The sequence below is a fragment of the Nematolebias whitei genome, chromosome 17 (assembly GCF_014905685.2).
Source record: "Nematolebias whitei isolate Nwh7 chromosome 17, NemWhi1, whole genome shotgun sequence".
NCBI classification, from domain to species: Eukaryota; Metazoa; Chordata; class Actinopteri; order Cyprinodontiformes; family Rivulidae; genus Nematolebias; species Nematolebias whitei.
In genome coordinates, this window is record NC_056514.1 from 38,678,137 (window position 1) to 38,699,122 (window position 20,986).

At 37.9% G+C, this 20,986-nt stretch overlaps 3 protein-coding genes across 3 annotated transcripts in view; 2 read left to right on the forward strand and 1 right to left on the reverse strand.

Annotated features, from left to right (window-relative positions):
* The window catches only part of pnpo (pyridoxamine 5'-phosphate oxidase), a 5,533-nt gene extending 3,204 nt beyond the window's left edge, over positions 1-2,329 (forward strand). The window contains exon 7 of the mRNA XM_037691251.1: positions 1,454-2,329. Coding sequence (XP_037547179.1) covers positions 1,454-1,616 — 163 coding nt within the window. The 3' untranslated portion in view covers positions 1,617-2,329. The remainder of the gene's footprint in view (positions 1-1,453) is intronic.
* A 4,154-nt stretch (positions 2,330-6,483) lies between these two features.
* On the reverse strand, positions 6,484-16,653 carry prr15lb (proline rich 15 like b). The gene is made up of 2 exons (XM_037691650.1): positions 16,509-16,653; positions 6,484-7,223 (listed from the first exon to the last, which is right to left on the reverse strand). Exon 2 carries the CDS (start codon positions 7,189-7,191, stop codon positions 6,868-6,870), a length of 324 nt encoding a protein of 107 aa, XP_037547578.1. The 5' UTR covers positions 7,192-7,223; positions 16,509-16,653; the 3' UTR covers positions 6,484-6,867.
* Positions 16,654-17,926: 1,273 nt separating this feature from the next.
* cdk5rap3 (CDK5 regulatory subunit associated protein 3) overlaps positions 17,927-20,986 on the forward strand; it is an 8,175-nt gene continuing 5,115 nt past the window's right edge. Inside the window, exons 1-6 of the mRNA XM_037691651.1 lie at positions 17,927-18,058; positions 18,257-18,305; positions 19,814-19,945; positions 20,409-20,509; positions 20,590-20,638; positions 20,787-20,965. Coding sequence (XP_037547579.1) covers positions 18,053-18,058; positions 18,257-18,305; positions 19,814-19,945; positions 20,409-20,509; positions 20,590-20,638; positions 20,787-20,965 — 516 coding nt within the window. The 5' untranslated portion in view covers positions 17,927-18,052. The remainder of the gene's footprint in view (positions 18,059-18,256; positions 18,306-19,813; positions 19,946-20,408; positions 20,510-20,589; positions 20,639-20,786; positions 20,966-20,986) is intronic.

The window sequence follows — 20,986 nt, forward strand, 5'->3', positions numbered from 1 at the left end:
AAAAATAGCTGAAAAAGCAGAAAGGAGCTGAAATGAGCTAAAAAAAAATGTGGAATTAGCTGAAAAAGCTAATTTATCACAAAACCGCTAAATAGTAGCTGAAATTAGCAGAAAAAAGATGAAAGGAGCATAATAAGCTGAAATTAGCAGAAACAAGTTAATTAGACTGAAAGTAGCAAAAATTACCGCTAAATCTTGAATTTATCTGAAAACGGCTGAAATTAGCTACAAACGCTAGCAAGTTAGCTGAAAAGGTAGAACAAGCTTAGAAGAAGGCAGAAAGAACACGTTTGGCCAGTTAGACTGACAGAAGCAGAAATTAGCACAAAAAAGCGAAAATTATCTGAAACAAGCTGAAATTAACAACAACAAAAAACAGCTGAAAAATAGCTAAAAAGGCAGAAGGAAGCTGAAATTACAAGAAGGAAGTGGAGAGAGCACATTTCTGTTGAATTAGGCTGAAAAAACTTTAAATGAGTGTGAAAAATGTGGAATTAGCTGAAAAAGCTTCAATTAGCATAACATTTCTAAATAGTAGCAGAAAAGCCGAAACTTGCAGAAATCAGCTGAAATATCATAACAAGCTGAAATTAGCAGAAAGAAGTTAAAGAAGCACAATAATGTTTTAGTTAGTAGAACGAAGCTTAAAGGAGAACAAACAGCTGAAATTAGCTGAAAGTAGCTGAAAATGTGTTTAAATTTGCAGAAGGAAACTGAAAAAAGCTGAAGCAGAACAAAATGTGAAAGGAGCAGTTAAAGGTTGTAAACAGATCTAAAGATGTGAAGGATGGAAAATGAGCTCAATTCATTTTATATGAGGAAAAAAATGGCAGAAAAGGCTAAATATTTCAACAAGCTAAAGTTGCACCAACACCAAAAGCCATAGCAGGACTGTTCTGAAAGAGCTGAACGTTTTGATTTATGATTTGTTGAAACAGCTGAAAACTGCGGGACGAGAAATGTGCTGAAAAAAGTACAGAAGCAAAATGGATCACAACAGAGTGAATGCTTCATAAACAAAAACAAACGTCTTTATGAATCCCCCCCCCCCCCCCCTTTATTAATGCAGATATTTTTATACTCCCAAGGCGGGACATGTTATGTCCCATCACCGTCTGTCTGTGGACATTGTCTTGTTCCAGCTCTAAATCGAGAATCCTTTGATACAGAAATGTCAAACTGGACACCGATGATCCTTATTGATTTCAAGGTCAAAGGTCAGAGGTGACCTGTTTGTTAAAACCTTGTCTGTGCTCCATAGAAATATCAAACCTTTGTCTCTTAGATTGAATTTATTAAGACATATATTTTTATCTTTGCCTAATTTTGTCCATTCCAGTCTTCCGTACTTCAGTACACCGTCTACGTAAACTCTCAGGAGACAAAGGAGATGAACGTATAGAATATTGTGAACCTCTTCTGATCGTTTCTTTCCGTCCGGCGATGGTTTTAGGGGCGGCTACCTGGTCAAACCGACCTCCATCGAGTTCTGGCAGGGTCAGACCAACAGGCTTCACGACCGCATCGTCTTCACAAAGAAGGAGGTCGGAGAGAAGCTCGGCGAGTTCCAGAGAGGAGCGGCGGGAGGATGGGCGTACCAGCGACTCTCTCCGTGAGCGCCGCCACGAGACGGCGGCGGTTCCTCCTGAACGTCATGTGACCTTAAAATAAAAACATCTAAAGGTAGTTTGTTAAACGTCTTCGAACTCATCCGTTTACTGTAAATCAAGAAAAGTGAAGTTTTCTGACCGACTCATCCTCATCAGATGATTCACAGATTATCATTTTTATTTATCTTTTAGGGTGAAATTAGCTGAGTTTCACAACCGCACGGTCCAGTTGTGAGAAAAGGATCAGTTTAACCCCAGAATAAGTGCAGACAGTTGCTGCTTCTCTGGGTACGGGCAGCAGCCGAACAACTCCTGCGAGTGGTTCCCTGTCAGCGCAGCACTGGCTGAGTTTTACAGCTCCTTTATGCACGACTGATGCTCGAGTCAAAGTGAAAATAACTGGAGAAAAGACACGTTTATTGGAAAATATTAAGGCAGAAAAACTCAAACTTGGTGCAAAAGCAGCAAAAGTGCAAATAAAAAAAACTTCCTGAATATTCCAGAATATTTTGAGATTAGAAGACAGTCTAGCTGCTTAGAATGAAAATATAACGAAATGAGGGATGACTTAAGACTTTTGCACAGTGCTGTATATGATTTGTACGTACGTTTTTCCCCCCCCCCCCAAAATAATTATTAATTACGAATAAAACCAGTTCTTGCAGAAGGCTGTAGGATACATTTTAAAAATCCAAACCTCCATAAATTTAATGTTCTTCAGTTTTATATATTTTTATGAACAGAAATATTATTTTTACAGCCGTTTTAAAACAAATTAGAAATTTATGACTAGGATTTAGTCCTAGAAACCAATACTTTTATCATATTTCATCCATTTTAAATTTGTTTAGCTGATATAAAGAATTAATTCGTAACTAGAGAAATCACAATCCATGCGAAAATGCAATGTGAGTGCTTATTGCTGAATAACTTGCTGAAACTAGGTAGAAACATGTAGCTGAAATGGAAGGACAAGCCTGAGTTGTGTTTAAGCAGAAATGAGCATAACAATTAGGGAATTGGCTAACAAAGCTGAAATTAGCACCAAAAATAGCTGAAAAGGCTGAAAGATTCTTAAACTACCAAAAGTAAGTGGAATGAGCTGATGAGCTAAAAAAAAAAATTGTAGAATTAACTGAAAAGTTAAATTTGGCACAAAAACAGCTAAAAAATAGCTGAAATGGCAGGAAAAAAAACTGAAAGGGGCATAACAAGCTGAAATTAGCAGAAAGAAGTTAATAAGGCTGAAAGTAACAAAGATTACCATGAAAAACTTGGAATTTATCTGAAAACAGCTAAAATTAACTAAAAAAGCTAGCTGAAAAGGTAGAACAAGCTTAAATTAGCAGAAGAAAGCGGACAGAACATGTTTCCCCAATTAGGCTGAAAGAAGCAGAAATGAGCATAAAAAAATGGAAATTATCTAAAAAAAACTGAAATGCGAGAAAAACAGCTGAAAATTAGCTAAAACTAGAAGCTAAAATTACCAGAAGGAAGTGGAGAGAGCACATTTTGCTGAATTATGCTGCAAAAGTTGAAATGAGTCCAAAAAATATGGAATTAGCTGAAAAGCTTAAATTAGCATTAAAACAGCTAAATAGTAGCTGAAACAGCAAAGCAAACTGAAACTTGCAGAAATCAGCTGAAAGGAGCATAACAAGTTGAAATTAACAGAAAGAAGCTAGAGTAAGCGCAAAAATGTTGTAGTTAGCAGAAAGAAGTTGAAAGGAGCACAAAACAGCTGAAATGAACTGAAAATAGCTGAAAAAAAGTTTAAATTTGCAATAAGAAGCTAAACCAGAACAAAAAGTGAAAGGAGCAGTAAAAGGCTATAAACACATCTAAAGATTTGAAGGATGTAAAATGAGTCCAGTTCATTTTCTAGGGAAAAAAAATGGCAGAAAAGGCTAAATATTTCAAAAAGCTAAAGTTGTGCCAATACCACAAGTCATAGCAGGATTGTCCTGAAAGAGCTGAACGTTCACTCTATTAGTCCGGCTACTATATGTCTTAATTTATTATTAGCTAAATTTTCCTGTAACACTTTTAACAACATTAAAGACTGTCGTTGTCAGCTGACCTGTGTCTTGTAATAGTGAGTTTGTGTTTCACTGTTTGTTCATGACAACAATAAAGTTTAGTTTTGAACGCTTGCCCAGCAGGTGTCAGCAGAAGTCCAGATGAGCTAAAGTCAAATGTGTTTGATCCCTGCTGTCCTTAAGGATTCTGCTTTATAAATGAAATATAGAAGCACTGCACCAGTGTCAGGTATCGGTGTCTGTTTACCGTCGCCATGACGACAGCCTGCCAACAGCGGCTCAGGTGAATCACCTTGATTATAAAAAAAAGAGACACAATGATGGCACCAAGATCCGTTTGAGTAAAGCAGAAACTTTCTTTTTTTATCTAAAGATGCTAATGTTTTTACCTTGTTGCAGCATTTTTTCACTTTATTAAAGTAAATACCACAAAAAATAAACAACCTGAAGCCATCCAAACCCAAACATTTACAATTCATGATCAAAATTCACAATAATTAAATCTTTATTTATCCATTAACTATTTAGTATAAAAACACTTAAACAAAAACTTAAGCAAATGCTTTCTACCAAAATAAAAAATATAAATTTTAAAGCGTTAAAGCATTCGTTAAGTGACTTTTTTTAAAAAGCACACGATTGTTTGGGCCGTTGTAAGTAAAATATGGAAAGGAGCTTGTGGGCGGGGCCAAATTCTGAGAAAAATCTCAGAAACTCAAACGTTAACGTCATATATTTACATAAAACCTTGGATGTGCGCTTATGTTAAAAAAGCTTCTGTTTGCAATTTAAAAAGTCACTTTTTTAATTAAATTCAGGAGTAAAGAACATGATATCCTCTGATATGAAAAAGTTATAAATGAGTGAAGAAAAAAATTATTAATTTCAGGACAAAATCTTAAATTTGCCAGAAAATACCTCATTTTGTTTGATTTGTCTGTAAATTTACAACTTAAATAATATTCAGATGCCTCTTTTTGTCAATTAAGGACTTTAATTCTAAAAGTTTTTACTTTTTTCACCAGTTTGTCTTTAGAAGATAAATTTCTTGCTTGTAAATTTAGAAATTTATCCTGAAAAACATTGTTTTTATTTACGAATTAACGTCAACATTTGGGAATAATTTCTTCTGATTCTGCCCACTGACTCCTCATTTTTAATAGTTTTTTTTTTTGTTTACAACGACCCTAAAACAGTTGTGAGAACGTTCTTCGATAAAAATCTTTAATTTTCAGAAAATCTGTGAAAAATTCTTATTCTTTTATCCGTTTTGTTTGGCTTCTAACCTTTTCGGAGCGAGCACTGAATGTATTTACCACAATGTTTCAGGCACAGTCTTTTAAAAAGAAGCTTTTGTTTTGGGGTTTGGTCATAAAACAAAATTAAATTGTATTTTTACTAAACAACAAGGAAAATCTCCAAATATCTTGTATCGATTTACAAATTTTCAACAATATTACTAAAAATGGATGAGTTTCAACTTTAATGACTGCTTCAGCGATTGATTCTTGAAATCTACACCCACCTGCCGCTTTATTAAGTTCACCTGTTGGATTGTTTGCTGCTCAGCCAATCACGTGGCGGCACCTCTTTACGTGCTGAAAACAACTCGCCGACCAAGAAAGGAAGTGGGTTTAAACTCGTTGCAAAGTGAGAAATCGCATTAAAAAAGGTTCTCCAGAACTACAACAAATGGGAAACGTTTGATAAAGTTTCCTCCAGAGAATCTTTTCCTAATGCGGGTCTGCACTTAATGTAAACAAAGCTGAATCCACTGAAAACCTGGAGGGGTTGCCTGCACAAGGTTGGCTGCGTAGGTAAACAAACATGGCAGACTAAAGTCTCGGAGAAGACGTTTAGGTGGAAATATCTGCTGCAAAACGCACGTGACAGTTGGCATCCAGTCGCAAATTTTACATGCAAACTTAAATTTTAAGGACACATAAAACATAAACGTAGAAGATATTGCACGGATCAGGCTCATCGCTTCGAGATTTGTAGTTTTTTATTTTCGTTTGGTGTTTAAGACTTTGCATTAAGTGGCTTTGAACGTGACGGAGTTCAATTTGTAACGCGATCGCTCGTTATTCTTCACGCTGCAGCTTCTGGACAGTCGTCTTAATTATTCCATTAAATCAAGGGTTCCCAACACTGGTCCTTGAGGAACACCATGCTGCATGTTTTAGTTGTTTCTCTGCTCCTGAATTTAATAAATGGGTGATTTACAGGTTTCTGCAGAACACGAGGAAGTAATGAAATCACTGAATCAGGTGTGTTGGAGCAAGAAAACAACTAAAACATGCAGGATGGTGTTCCTCAAGGACCAGTGTTGGGAACCACTGGAAGGTATTGAGATGAGTTAAAGCTACATATTTGCCAGTTGTATGTCTCTCAACAAGATGTAACTGTTTTAGTGAAATTTCACAAAACTTTGTTGGAACTTTGGAGAATAAAGAAATGATTAAAACAAAGTTGTTGGTCTGAGTATTTCAGAAAGGGCTGATCTGCTGAGATTTTGATGCACGGCCATCTTTAGGGTTCACAAAGAACGATCCAAAAAGGAGAAAACTGCCTCGATGTCAGAGGAGAATGGGCGGACTGGGCTGAGATGTTATGAAGGTGAAGGCAGCTCAACCAAGATATTCAGATATTTATCTCAGAAGGCACGGCAACCGTGAAGCAGATGGGCTACAGCAGCAGAAGACCACAGCAGGTGTCACTCCTCCCAGTTGGGAACAGAAACTGGGGAATAAGAGGTCGGAAAACCATTGAGTCTTTGTTGAGTGAACTCCAGTGGCCTTCAGAGTCACCAGATCTCAGTCCAGTCTACCTTCAGGATGTCTTGGTCCAGGAGATTCACATCATGGCGTATGGGCCCAGATCTCTGGGGAACGTCTCCAACGTCTTGTTGAATCTATGCCCTGAAGGACGGCAGTTCTGGAGGCGTGCGAGGGTCCGGCCCGGTACCAGCGAGGTGCATCTAATGAAGTGGCTGATGGGTGTGAAACCCCACAGGGAGCAGGAAGCTGACAGACGTTTGGTTTATGGATTTATCTCCTTAAAATCTGAAGGAAGTTGCCTCCAGAAGTGATCGGAGATCATCTAAAGATTGGTTTTCTGATCCGGTGTGTGGAATCGGTTGGTTACAGTATCTGCCCGGGCGTTTCTGAACTCCTTTCAAAGGGTGTCTAGGTGGTTTATGACACGTTTCCAATCCACTAAATGTCAGCCTTCTTTTTATGGTTCTCGTTGCTCTGGTGGTGCTCCGCGAACAGACTCGGGTTCTCGGCCAGCGTGGCTCGGACCTTCTTCTTCTCCTTGAAGCGACCGGAGTGGGAGACCTTGACGTGGCGTCCCTTGGTGGCGGACTTGTCCACGATCTTCTCCAGCTTGGCGTTGAACTGGCTGTCCTTGTTGTCTGCGGGAGGGTTCGGTTGCTCCTTGTTGTTGCTGCCGTGCTCCGCTGGGATCTCGTACAGAACTTTGGGCTCAGATTTCTTCTTGCGTGAGAAGGTCAGCTTCCACCAGCTTGAGTCCGCCATGATGGCACCGACAGAGGGACTGGAGGACGGACCTGAAAATCAAACGGCAAACGTTTCAAACTGCAGGTAACACCCAACACTGACACGATACGTCTACGTAAAAGGGAAGGAGTTGAAGATAGGACTTTGAAAACAAACAAGTCAAGTCATATTTATTTATAGAGCACAATTTAAAACAGATAGACTGTTATCAAAGTGCTTTAATTTAGTTACTCTACTTATGTGCTAAAACTTGGTGTTTTATCAACCTGATTTAAGATGGCTGCCACAAATAATCACCCTTGTCACAAAAATGGCTATAATTTGACGACTTTAAGAAGCATCACTTTAATACACTTTACAGATTCATCATAGATGATGTAGCCTTTAAGTAAATTCATTTTAGGTGGTGCAGCTTTTTGAACATTTAGTCATTTGTTTCAGGTGGCACAGCAATTCTATACTAGCACCAATTCGTTTTATTCTGCACATTATTCTAGTAATTTCTCCATTTCATATCAGCAAGTTCAGCTATTTTAATATTTACGGTAATTCATTTCATGAGACGTAGCCTTTCTATCATTTATGGTCATTTATGTCAGGTGGCACACCTTTCTAGTACCGTATTTTCTGACGACGCACCACCCTATAAGTCGCCTCAGTCCAAATACGTCTAATAAAGTGGAAAAATACATAAATATGCCGCTTTGCCGTATAAATCACGTCTATTATATGTCACCGTTGACGCGTCGCGTTTGTTGTGCATCACTGCTGACGACCTGGAAATGTTGTGCCAAAAATCAACTGGCTGCCAAATGGCGGCCACGGGAGGATTTTAACAAGAATTTAACAAGGTTAGCACTTAAACAATTATTTGTTTGCTCGACTTTATAGTAAAGACGTATCTCAGTCTAACTTTTACTTAATAAATGCACTTCAGTGGTCAAATTAGGTGGCAGATTGTGTCATTAATAGCCACTTTTACCTATTACATGATCCCATACTACTCGTGTGCCATCTAGTGGCTGAAAATGGTAGTGTTCAATATTTTCAGTCAGAATGAATGTAAACAGTCATATCTCAGCCAAAAACTGGTTTATAAACATGAGGAAAAAATCCGTATAAGTATAAGTCACATGGCCTGTAAATTATGCAAAAAAACTGTGACTTATAGGTCGAAAAGTACGGTATTTACATAATTTCAGGAGGTGCAGCGTTTCTACTATTTATGGTAATTCATTTTGGACGGCTCAGTTTTCCTAGAGTCTCTGTTTTAAAGTCTCTGACACTGTTGGGGAGAGTTTGGGAACCACTGCGCTGCCATGAACTGACAACCCTCCTGCTGCCTTTGGGTCAAAATGACTCAAAGGCAGCAGCAAAGACTTCTAATATTTTTAACCTCCAGTCCATAAGGATAAACTTCTATTTTCACACACTGACCACATGTCTTGAACCAACTTATGGACCTTGGATTTAAACCACCTGAGCCTGTGGAGCATTCACAGCTGATTTGGAGTTACTTGAAGAAAAGTTGTAATGTTTCTTTTTTCCCCCTCTCCTGACAAATGACCTCATCATCAGCGAACCATTTTGCGTTGATGGTGTGAGAAAATGTGCAGCTGGTCATTTCCCGAGGAGGTAATGACTGCCATCTCCTCCTGACGTGCAGCTTCGTATCATCCCGACAGGAAATGTGCTGCTTTTATTCACCCGTCTTTCCGTTTCACCGACCCAAACTAACGTCTCCTCGCCCGGATCATCTGCAGTCCACATCTGCTTCTCCTCAGTTCACATACACCTTAATTTGTTTTATTAATGGCTTATGTTTAACTTGTTTTTCTATATAATTTAATTATCTCAAGCCAATTTTTTTTTTTTAAATAAACATTGTCTACGCTTTTTATTTCCTTGTATTTTGTTCAGAATTTTATATTTTCCAAGTGTGTTGCTTTCAGTTTTCTATGGTCTTTAATGGGCTTATCCTTTAAGTGTTTTTTTTTTTATTGTTTTAGTTGGAAGCTTTTGTATCTGTCAATGCGTGCGTATGTTTGGCCGTCTGTTAGCACAATATCTTATGAACCATTGCATAAATTTTAATGAACTTCTCAGATATTGAATGACTCGAAGTACATCTACAACTGATTAACATTTGGAGCCAATTCATTTCAAGATGGACGCAAAAACCAACTGACCTTAACAAACACATAAATGGCTATAACTCTGTCCATTATGCATGTTTTGACCTACAGTTTGGTATGGTAGTAGCTGAGACTGATTTCAGACACTTAATTTGAGCAATAACTTTCTATTTCTAATGGAATCAATTCTATCTGTTAGCAGAATAGCTCATGAACCAATTGGCAGAGTTCAATTAAACTTTTAGGAAATAATCGTTTGATGTAGCGTTACAACTGAATAGTTTTATGAGAGAGCCCAAGTCAAAATGGCTGCAACAGCCAGTTCACCCTAGAAGACGCAAAAATTGATATAATTCAGTCAGCTTTGTAGATATTTCTCTAGGATTTGGTGTGGTAGTAGCTGAGCGTCATTCACAATGCATACTTCTCGTGATAGTCGCTGTTCAAGATAGTTGCTCCAAACTTTAGCCTTCAGATTTAGCATGTCAAGCAAAATGAAAGTTCCAGAAAGTACTCATCGGATGTACATCTACAACTGATTAACTTTTGAAGTCTGCTTTAAGATGGTCACCACAACTCATAGATATGTGCAAAAAGGTGGTGTAATCAGTCAAGTTTACAAACGCTGAGCTGAAATTTGATGTGGTAGTAGCTGAGAGTCATCCACCACGCAAACTTTGAACATGACATCTTGTGATTTTCAATGGTTGACCAAATTGTCCAAAATTTATCCAGAAAATTTGTGAACACTTGATCATCCTAAAAGCAAAACCAGTAAATCAAAAGAAAAAAAATGGGCATTAAAATGTAGACGTTGAGTTGGTTAAAATTACCTCCAAAATTAACTAAAAAGCAGTGGGCCATGTGTCAATCCCTGTGGAACGCCGTTATTAAAAGATGCATATTCTAAGTGGGACATCTTATGGCTGCATGTTGTTTTCAAAATTTGACCAGATTGTCTACAACTTTGTCATTTCTTAACATAAGATCTGGGAAGGAAGGTGGTTTGTATTATTTCATCAATGCTTTTTAAAAAGCTTTTTTTCCCCATCAGCTTTTAAATGTGTGACCAGAACACTTGGACATTCTCAAATGCTGTTTGAAAAAAAACAGCAGAAGAAAATAAAATAAAATCAGGTCTAAAATGTAGGCACTGAGTCAGTTAAAATTACCTAAAAAAATGAACTAAAAAGCAGTGGGCCATGTGTTGATCCCTGTGGAACGCCGTTATTAAAAGATGCATACTCTGAGTGGGATATCTTGTAACTGTGCATGTTATTGTCAAAGTTTGATCAAATTGTCTACAACTTTGTCATTTCTTAACATAATGATCTGGGGAGAAAGGCGGTGAGCAGTTTACATTATTTCATCTATGGCCATAGGCTTTTAAATGTGCAATTTAACCAGATAAATTGGACATTCTCAAACTCTGAGCAAAACTAGGAACAGAAAATGAAATAAAATCAGCTCTAAAATGTAGGTACTGAGTTGGTTAAAATTACAGCCAAAAAGTTAACTAAAAAGCAGTGGGCCATGTGTCGATCCTTGCGGAACGCCGTTATTAAAAGATTTATAAATGGATAAATCAAAAGCTACAGGGCTCAGAAACTGAACTGACTTTCAAAAGCATCGCAATACAATTGTCATTTTTTTAAAGTGAACATTTAAAATGAGCCATTTAAAAATATATAATCATAAATCGTAGTTTTAGCTAAAAGGAGTGGGAACATGGTTTCACAAAGACACCGTCATCCTTTCTTTGATCATTTTGAACGTACAAACAACAGCCTTGGTTCTCTTTCTACTCTGCAGACTCGTACTTCGAAAGAGGAGCCATCGTTGCCCTCCTTCTCCTCTTACTCCTCTGTGACGAGGAGCAAACTCGGCCCTCTGCTTTCAGCTGATAAATTAATGATCACCTGAACTGGATCTTGTGTCTCGCCCATGCTGCCGTGTGATTTGATATGAAACTGGCGGAGCTGCAGTTTCAGCTCTGAGCAGGGAGACTTTTGTAAGGGCGAAGATGAGCTCGTGCTGCAGGGACTGTTTGTTTTCGGCTGCTTTCTTATGAATACAGAAACAAAAGCCTCCACTGCCCGGTAACCATTACTGCTAAAACAAACAACTTCCCCACGAAACAATTATTAACTTAGAAATCTGAGCTGGTGGATCATAAACAGCTTTATGGTGCAGCGTTTGGAAAAATGTTCTACATAATTCCATTAACTTTTAACAAACAAAACGTCCACTTCCTTTCACTCATCCAACATGTTCTCCTTTTCCTCTGCAGCAGCTTGTTTATTTGTTTATTCGCCACAAGTTTAACTAAATATATATATATATATATATATATATATATATATATATATATATATATATATATTATTGTCTTTATGGCGATGTTGATGCAGCAGTTTGATGGTGACGGATTCCAGGTTCGGAGCACAAAGGTCCAATAAAGCGTCTGATGCGATAAGTTTTGATAAGTTATTAAAAACAAACTGCTTCTTTGTTTTTTTTTTTTTTTTTTTACAGAACGTGGAAAGGTCAGTGGAGGCGTTTCGGCTGATGTTGCATTTTCTGTGTTTAACAATTTGCCTGTTGCCAAAAGGCCATAATGTTTTTCTTGCCTGCACTTGTTTGTCTGTTAGCAAAATATCTCGTGAACCGCTGCAGAGATAAAAAAAAAAAAAAAAAACCTATCCGAAAATAATGATTGGATAAACATCTACAGCTGATTAACCTTTGAAGTCAAGCTGATTCAAGATGGCTGCCACAGCTACTTGATTCTAACCTGCACAAAAATCACCCTACTTCAGTTAATGTTGCAGATATTGGGCTAAAATTCAGTGCCGGTAGCTGAGAGTCATCCACAACACATGTTCTGAGCATTAATACTTAGCTGGTCTGGTTTCTGAGCAAATCCTGCCAGTTTTTATCTGGAGCTCGGATAAATCGACTGTGATGTCATTTCCTGTTTTAAACTTTATTTCTTTAAGCTCAGGCTGCAGGTGAGATGTTATTCTGGATTTCTCAACTTTTCAACAGATTGTTCAAAATATTTTACATTTTGAACTTTAAAAGTTTAAATCTATTTTAATCTAAAAACAAACAATTTGAAGATAATTGATTAATTGAGTTAAAGTTGGCTTCACTGTAAACAGAGGTTATTGAGTTTTGCGTCTTAGTTTATGGATTATTTATTTGCAATCTAACCCAGTTTATCATCAGCAGGGGAGAAATTATTCAGCTGATGTGGAGGTTTCCTTCTTTCGTGTCTGTTCTTGGATAATGTTTGACGGCGGTCCAGCTCGACCCACATTCCTGAAACCAGCAAAACGTTTCAACACTTCGTGCTTCGGCTGACGATGAAGCTCACGAAGGAAGAACGAGGTTTTTAAATTAGAAGAGGGAAGTTTTCTGAACCGTGACTTTCAAACACATGATGGCTCAAGGAAACACAAACTGAACTGCATCATGGGAACTTCACAGCAACAGCTAAAATACACGAAGGCCCGCTTGTTTGTCCATTAGCAAAATATATGGTTTCTGCAGCTTTTATACTTATTGAATTGTTTTACTTATCGTTTTCTCATGTGACGACACATTTTCAAATCCTTAAACAGCATACTTTTTAAAATCTGCATTAGCATTTTTAGCCTTTAGCTACTAGCTTGCTAATTTTAGCTTTTAGCTGCAGTTTTTCTCATTTTAACTTCTCACTATTCTGTTGTTTTAAGCTTTCAGCTACTGTTCTGATCATTTTATCTGTTAGCTGTTTGCTAGTTTTAGCTTTCACCTACCATTCCGATATGTTTAGCTTTCTACTATTGTTTTGACATCTTTTAGCGTTTAGCTATTAGCTTTCTACTGATTAATATGTTTAGCTTACAATTATTGTGTTACTATTCATAGCTTTCAGCTACTGTTTTGATTTTTTTTGGTTTTTTATCATATGTTTGCTATATTTTTAGCTTTCAGCTGTTCTCATTGTCAGCTATTGTTCTGCTAGTTTAAGTATTCACTTACGGTTTTGATATTTTAGACTTAACTATTGTTCTGCTAGTTTTAGCTTATAGCTACTTTTCTGATATTTTAGAATTGCAGCTATTGTTCTCCTTGTTTTAGCTTTAGCTACTTTATTATTTTTATCTTTCAGCTACTTTGCTAGTTTTAGCATTCAGTAATTTTTCCTGATCAATTTAATTTTCAGCTATAGTTTAGTTAGTTTTCGCTTTCAGCTGCTGTTTTGATATTTTAAGCTTTCATTTACTGTTCTGATATTTGTAGCATTCAGCTACTGATCTGCTTGTTTTAGCTATTAGCTACTTTTCTGATATTTTAGATTTTAGCTATTGTTTTGCGAGTTTTAGCTTTTAAGCTGTTCTGATATTTTTAGCTTTCAGCTATTGTTTTGCTAGTTCTAGCTTTTAGTAATTTTTTCTGATCAATTTAATTTTCAGCTATAGATTTTTTAGTTTTAGCTTTCAGCCACTTATGATATATTTAGCTTTCAGCTTTTGTTTGGCTAGTTTTAGCTTTTGTTCTGGTATTTTGCAACTTTTAGCTACTTGTAGCTGATGTTCTGAGCCCTTCGGCTGCTCATAAATCAAAATAACTTGCTGAGTTTCACAAATTTTTAATTTTTCCTGTTAATTTAACCTTCACTGATCACGTTTTATAATCCCACCGTTGTTTTGATAAACTGAAATTTTGACTTATGTTTTTAATAACACCATGTAAAGGGAAACATCCTAAATTATAAGTGCAAAAATATTTACATTTTAATTAAGAACATTTCAGAAGAACGACCGTTGGAAACATTCAGATTTCTTCTTATGAACCCGTAAATGACGGTCCATTCGTCATAAAACTACCGGACTCTCCGGTTGTGAGGCTGAGCGAGGCCTGCTGAGGTTTTCTTTTGTCCTGAACACAAAGCGGGAACTGATCCCACACGGAGCTGCTCTGGGCTCGCTGCGGCTCGTCGTCGGACCTTTACGAGTTCAGAAACGCAACAAAGTGTCTTTTATGAGGCCTGCAGGAAGCGGAGCGGCGTGCAGCGTCTGCCTTTGGTGCGGTCACTTTTATCACAAGGCACCCATGCAAATACACACTCCTGCAGAAACTCTCATCTGGGTCATGTGACCTCAGCACCTGGACCATGAAGTACAAAGAGTTCTGATCCGGTGCATTCGGAGCTTCTCATTCAGCCCTTAAAAAGTACACTTTATGGGCTAAAGCTTGTCTGTTAGCAAAATAACTCATGAACCGCTGGACACATTTTCATGAAACCTTCAGGAATAAATCACTTGAGATCTACGACTGATTACCTTTTCAAGTCAACCTGATTCAAGATGGCCGCCATAGCCAAGCGAACTTCAAAAACATCAAAATAGCAATAATTCAGCCAGTTTTACAGTTTGGCCTGAAATTTGGTGTGGTAGTAGCTGAGGGTGTTTCACAACAAATACTCTGAGGGCTGCTGTTTTCACGACTCGTTCCTTAAAAGTAAACTGTTGGAATCAGCACTCTGTTAGCAAAATATCTCATGAACAACTGGGTGGATTTTAATGAACCATTCAGAGTGTGAACATATGAATGATCCAAACGGTGCTTGCTCAGTCAGGTTTACAGATAACGAGCAATGATTTGGAGTGGTAGTAGCTGAGAGTCATCCCCAACACGTACCCCGAGCCACAGCTTTGTTACGAAAGGTGGCGGGCGATATGCATTCCTTCATGTCAAACTGTTTCAAGACGCTCTGCAGCAGTTTGAAGCAGCTACATTTGTACGTTTATTTCCTCCAGACTTCACGTTCAAAGTGGACTTTTTTTTGTTGTTGTTGACGTTCCGTCAGAAAGTTTCTGCAGAAAGCTGCACCTTCATGTTCCAGCCGAGCGCCGTGGAAAACGCACGTTCTGTTTTTATCGCTCCGTGTTTGACTTCGACTTGACCTCTGAGACAAAATGTCCTGTTGACACAAAGGAGGCCGCTGGTTTTAATAAGTTACCAGGCGCTCTGCGGGCCGAGCCAGCCGGGCGGGAACGTCTCGCCGAGCTGCCAAACGTCGTTTTCAGAAGTGTGGCGGGCCGAGCTGCAGCAGGAGGTTCTGCACACTCGGGTTTCCACTCCTGGGACGGCTGACCCGGAACAGAAACGCTGAGGGAGTTGACGGAGGCGTTTTCTTTGTCTGGCCTTTTTAATAACGCTCTCTTACGTAACTCCAAGTGTTTGTAATTCTGGGTATTGTTTGTTTTTATATGGGCTTTGCTAGCATTATCAAAAGAAGGTGGTTTTGTTTTTTTCTTTTAATGGCAGCAAAGTCCATCAGATTATCACCTTTATGGCAAATCCCGTGATAATCCAGAATGAGGTCAGGTTTACTTTCACTGACAATAAGAACAACAGTCACAAAAACTGCTTTCAAAAGGTTGATTCCTGCTCTGAGCTGTATTTAGCATTTGAAAACTGTAAAAAAAAAAGCTGCTTCTTAAAGTTTAAATTATTCATTTTGAACCAAAAACTCCACAAAAGTTTCTTTTAATTTACCATAAAGTGATCATTTCATTTCTTAATATGAATCTATTAGATTTTTGGCACGTTTCCTTTAAATATAGCTGCACGCATTATTCAAATATTGATGCAAAAACGCTCAAAAACTGTGGTTCCCAAAAGCTGGGGTCGGGGCCCCCTGTGGGGCATAAAAACACACATTTGAGGCCCTCAGAAATAAAAAAAAATAAAAAATTATTATTCCCATGAGGATTCTTTTACCATTATTATTGCAAAACCTAAAAAGCCTATTAGTAAATTATGAGTTTAATCTTTCTTATTAATTAACTTGTTTACAACACTTTTGTTTATTTTGGGGTAAAAAGTTTGCTCTAAAATTTGCATGTTGCTACAATAAACTGTGGATAGATGTTTAAAAATATTAGAAAAAATATATTTTTTTGGCAAACTGCTTAATTTTTCGTACTTATTCAGTTTTTTGTGTTATAAAATGTTATAAAATAATAATTTTTTTAAAAACTGGTCCCATCCATTGTTTTATATTTTAACCTTTTTTGGGGTGATGGCTTAAAATCCTGATAAGATTCTTGACTGAAACCACTTCAGTCGAGCTGAACAAGTTTCATTTCGTGGCACAAAACGGGGTCGTCTTTAAAGACGTGTTCTTTTTTAATATTTTCTCACCTCAGGTTTGACGATCTGCCTGAAGAAGTTTCTGTCAGATGTGAAAGTGTCCCACCATGCTCCTTCTCCTTTGCTCTTCCTCCGTCTCCACTCAGGTGATCGAGCACAGGTGCAGCATCTCTCTCTGTCCTCCACCTCTGCACACACACCCTTCTCAAACACACACCTTACCGCCCGCCCAGCTGAGGCGGTGCAGCCCTTGGTTCAGAGCAGATAACTCGCATCAAACGACAAACAGAATCTTTATTGGTCTCACTTCAAATGTGTGAACATGGTTTTCTTTTAATGGGGAGTTTTCTTGCAGAATGAGGCTGCGTTTGGGCCTGAAGTGTCCAGTTTCTGAGCGGCTGAGGTGGAACGTGAGGCTGAGAGGAATTTGGAGCTGTTTTGCATGGCTTTGTGTAAAACCACAGACAATGAATGTGCACTTTGCACGACATTCAAATGATCTGAATACAGTATAGGCCACATGTCTGAGACTCCCAGTCACTGCTGCAGGGATTAAAACATTTCTGTTTCACGTTTAATTCACAAGATGCCTGAAAAAGTTGTGGTAAAATAAACACTTTTATTCAACAAATAAAAATAGTATCTGTAGTTTCTATTTTTTACTTTGACTTTCATTCAATTGCAAAATGTATGAACCTCAAGCATCTTCTCTTTGACATCTGTTAATAAACTCTAGTTTGTGCGCTTTGTCTTGAGGTTTAAAGCAGTTTTTAATCGCACAATCGTACAGTGTTTCACTCTAAAGTTCAACATTTTTTAAGTGTTCCTTTATTTGCAATGAGTAAATAAATAAATGAGCAAATCAATCATAACAGTACGAACAGGAAACAATAGTTAATTTAGAACACGAATCAAAGAACTGATCACAGTGCTGGAAGGTTTATGAACAATTAATAATACATATATCCTGTTTTTAGTTTTCTACATTTGTCTTGGAATCTAGCTTTTTTTTATTTATTTTTTTGTTACCTTTTCCTTTTAGCCATCCTATTTGTTAAAAAAAATAATAATAATAATTAAACTGTAGTATGCTTTTTTTAACTGTTTATTGTTGTTGCTGTTGTCCATTTCTTTGTTAAATCAGGTCTCTCTTGTAAATGAGTCCTCGAGGCTCAATGGGATTTACCTGTATAAATAAAGGTTGACTGATACTGACACTTGTAAGTTGATAAAGCATTAATGCTAAAAATGTATAATTAACATCCCAATATACTTAATTATTAAATAAATATTTTCATAACATGCTAAAGCGTAAACAGCTAAATGTTTCCCTCTAGCGGCCACTTTTAGTTACTGCAGGAAAGCGGCCGTAGACGTTAACCAATCAGCTGCGGCGTTTAGTAAACTCAAACGTGATTGGTCAATTCTTTAGGCTGAGCTAACATCGCTCTATTTGATTTGTTAAGAATCTCCCAACGTGTCATAAACAGCGAAATCCTGATGGTGCCAGAGGAAATATCTGAAAATAACTATTTAAAATCGATGAAACGGTGAAACATTGGCAGCGTACTCGGGTTTTAAAGAGCGGAGGGATAATGGAGGTGAGCTAAAAGCACTCGCTGATAATCATTAGCCTGGAAGCTAACGCAGCTAGCTGTCACCGACTCAAAGTTCGATGTTGGAACAGATTTTTAGATCTCACTTTATTTTCTAATAAGCTGTTAAAATTGTTCTTTGTTTTATGATTCTCAAACAAAGGAACGAAGTGAAAATAATGATTTTTTTTTTTGTCTTTTCAGCAGAATATTCAGAATCTTCCCATCGACATACAGATCAGCAAACTTTTAGGTGAGCGAAAGCACAAATAACTGTGTAAAATCTTATTTATTACTCTTATATTACTTATTTGAGGAGCCTGACGTTCTTGTAATCTTCTAGTTGTCTTGAGCATTAGCTATCTGGAGTCCTATTAAATAATATTTTATTAAATTGAATGTTATTAGTCTTTTCAGTCCAGTTTTTGTTGCTAATTATTTGCAGATCATTAATAAGTATAGGAAAATTAAAAAAATAAATCATAAAAACATCTGCTTTTCCCTTTCTCTATGCATAAAACAGATAAACGTGCCAAAGTTTTAAACCAGCTCCAATTTTGTTATTCGATTATTTTCGTATAAAAACTGATTTGGGAAAATCTAAAGAAACAAGGGATGACATAAACTGTTTGAACCGTCATAGTTGTTGTTTTCATTGTAAAACACCACGTCAAACACAATCAGCCTAACAAGTCGTATAAAAATGCAAATTATTTGCCATATGTTGAATATTTTGTTGACCAAGTGAGCGAAAAGTTCTCTTTAAAGCAGTGGTGCCCTATCCTGGTTCTCGAGGGCCACAGTCCTGCACGTTTTGTGCAGTCCGATGGTTTAGTGGTTGGCGCTGTTGTCTCACAGGTCCTGGGTTCAATCCCCAGTTTGGACCTGGGTCTTTCTGTGTGGAGTTTGCATGTTCTCAGGTTTGCAAGTTTTTTGGGGGGTAGTCCAGTTTCCTCCCACAGTCGACAAACATGCATGTCAGGTCCAGACCTTCCTTGCAAAAGAGATCTGTCATCTCAATGTAGGCGTTTCTCTGCTTTGACACGAGTCAAAGTCTTAAAGAATGCACTGAATTTTGTTTTATTTTACTCTGAATCGGAACAAAGATTCACAAAATTAGCCTCATGTTGTGTTAAAAACACCTAAACCATATAGTTTAAGTCCTTAAAGTAAAAAAATCCAGCTTTTGATTTTAGTTATAATAAATGTTTGTTTGGGTGTTAAAAAACATGCATGTTAGGTGGCCTTCTGGCCCCTGGGATTTGCCTGGTTTAATAAAGGAAAGTAAAAGTGGCAAAAAATTGTTTAAAAAAAATCTAGAAATTTGAATCTTGAGAAGTCAGGAATTTTAAAACAAGAAGAACGTGGGAACCATGTTTTTTTTTTTAATTCAGTAGAACTAATAAATAATCATTCTGTTATGAAAAAGGTAAAGACTAGATTGTTTTATATTTTAAATGCATCTACGGAGTTTGACGGCACAGAAAGGCAGCAAACATGCCAAGTGCTTTAACAAACAAAATGATTAGAAACTGGACAGAAAACGGGTGAAAATCAGTGAAAGTGTAACAGATTGTTTGAAGAAGTTCTGATCAAGACGACTTCAGAAAGAAACTCGGGCTTCGTTAGAAGAAAATCTAAAGAAATGAAAGGCAGAGCGAGACGTTAGCGCCATGTTCAACTGCCGCTGTGACAAATTAATCAAATATTTCCACATTTTTACATTTAAGTCGAGACGTGTGTGTGTGTGTGTGTTTGCAGACTGGCTGCTGGATCGACGTCACTGTAACATAAAATGGCAAAGCGCCATTAAAACGGTCAGAGAGAAGATCAACGCGGCCATTCAGGACATGCCAGAAAACGAGGAGATCAAGCAGCTTCTCTCCGGCTCCTGTAGGTTCCTCATGATCAACCAGAGATCTGGGCTGGACTCTCTCTGCTTCTACCGCCACAGTTGTTTCACGGAGCAGATGAGAGTTCAGAGAAATGTGGAACAAGTGAGGAGGCGAGATGTGGTCGTTTTAAAGTAGAAACATTCTCTTCTTGCTTTTATCTGAACGTCTAAAACATTCGATAACAAGTAAAGACTTTCAGTCAGAACTGCACTGCAGGTTCAAGCTCTTAGAAAAATGTAAATATTTTATAACTACTGCTCTTTTTTTCAGGATTTTATGTTCAGTAATGCAGATGTTTAGCTTTTCAATTGAATACATTTTTAATAACTTTTTTTTTTTTTAATTCATGAAGCTCTTAGACGAGACGGAGCCTTTCTTGTAAATTATAGAAGTCCATCTCTTTGATGGCTGCGTGTACGTTTTTCTCACTTGCTCTGTTGTTGTTTTGTGTCTCCGCTCAGACATTCACTACTTTCACTGCCTGCGGATTGTGGAGGTTCTGAAAAGAACCGAGGCGTCATCCAAGAACATCTTCGGCAGATATTCTTCTCAGAGAATGAAGGTAAACGGATTCAAACAAATTGCCGTTCGTCCTGTTAATCCGTCAGGACTCGCAGCTTCGGTGTGTTTTTGTTCTCGCAGGACTGGCAGGAGATCGTGTCGCTCTATGAAGCAGATAACGTGTATTTGGGTGAGTGCATCACCGCGGTCGTTCTTGTCTGTGCATAAAGCTGATTTTAAGAAAACACAAAGTGATGATTTTCTGCAGCGGCGGACACGATGTATAAAAGGTGTTTCTAGACGTCTTACGTAATAAAACCTGTGCTCGTTCGTCCCAGCGGAGGTGGCCAGCTTGCTGACTCGTAACGTGAGCTACGAAGGTCCGGCTCTGAGGAAGCAGCTCGCCAAAGCTCAGCAGCTGCAGCAGGAGCTCAGCAGGCGGGAGGTGGAGTGTCAGCGTTCAGCCTCAGAGCTGAGGGAGCGCTACTACGCCGCCTGCAAACAGTACGGGATCACCGTGAGTCCCGGACACAACCGT

Coding starts and splice junctions, on each gene's coding strand:
- prr15lb (XM_037691650.1), bottom strand. CDS start 7,191: ATGGCGGACTCAAGCTGGTGGAAGCTGACCTTCTCACGCAAGAAGAAA.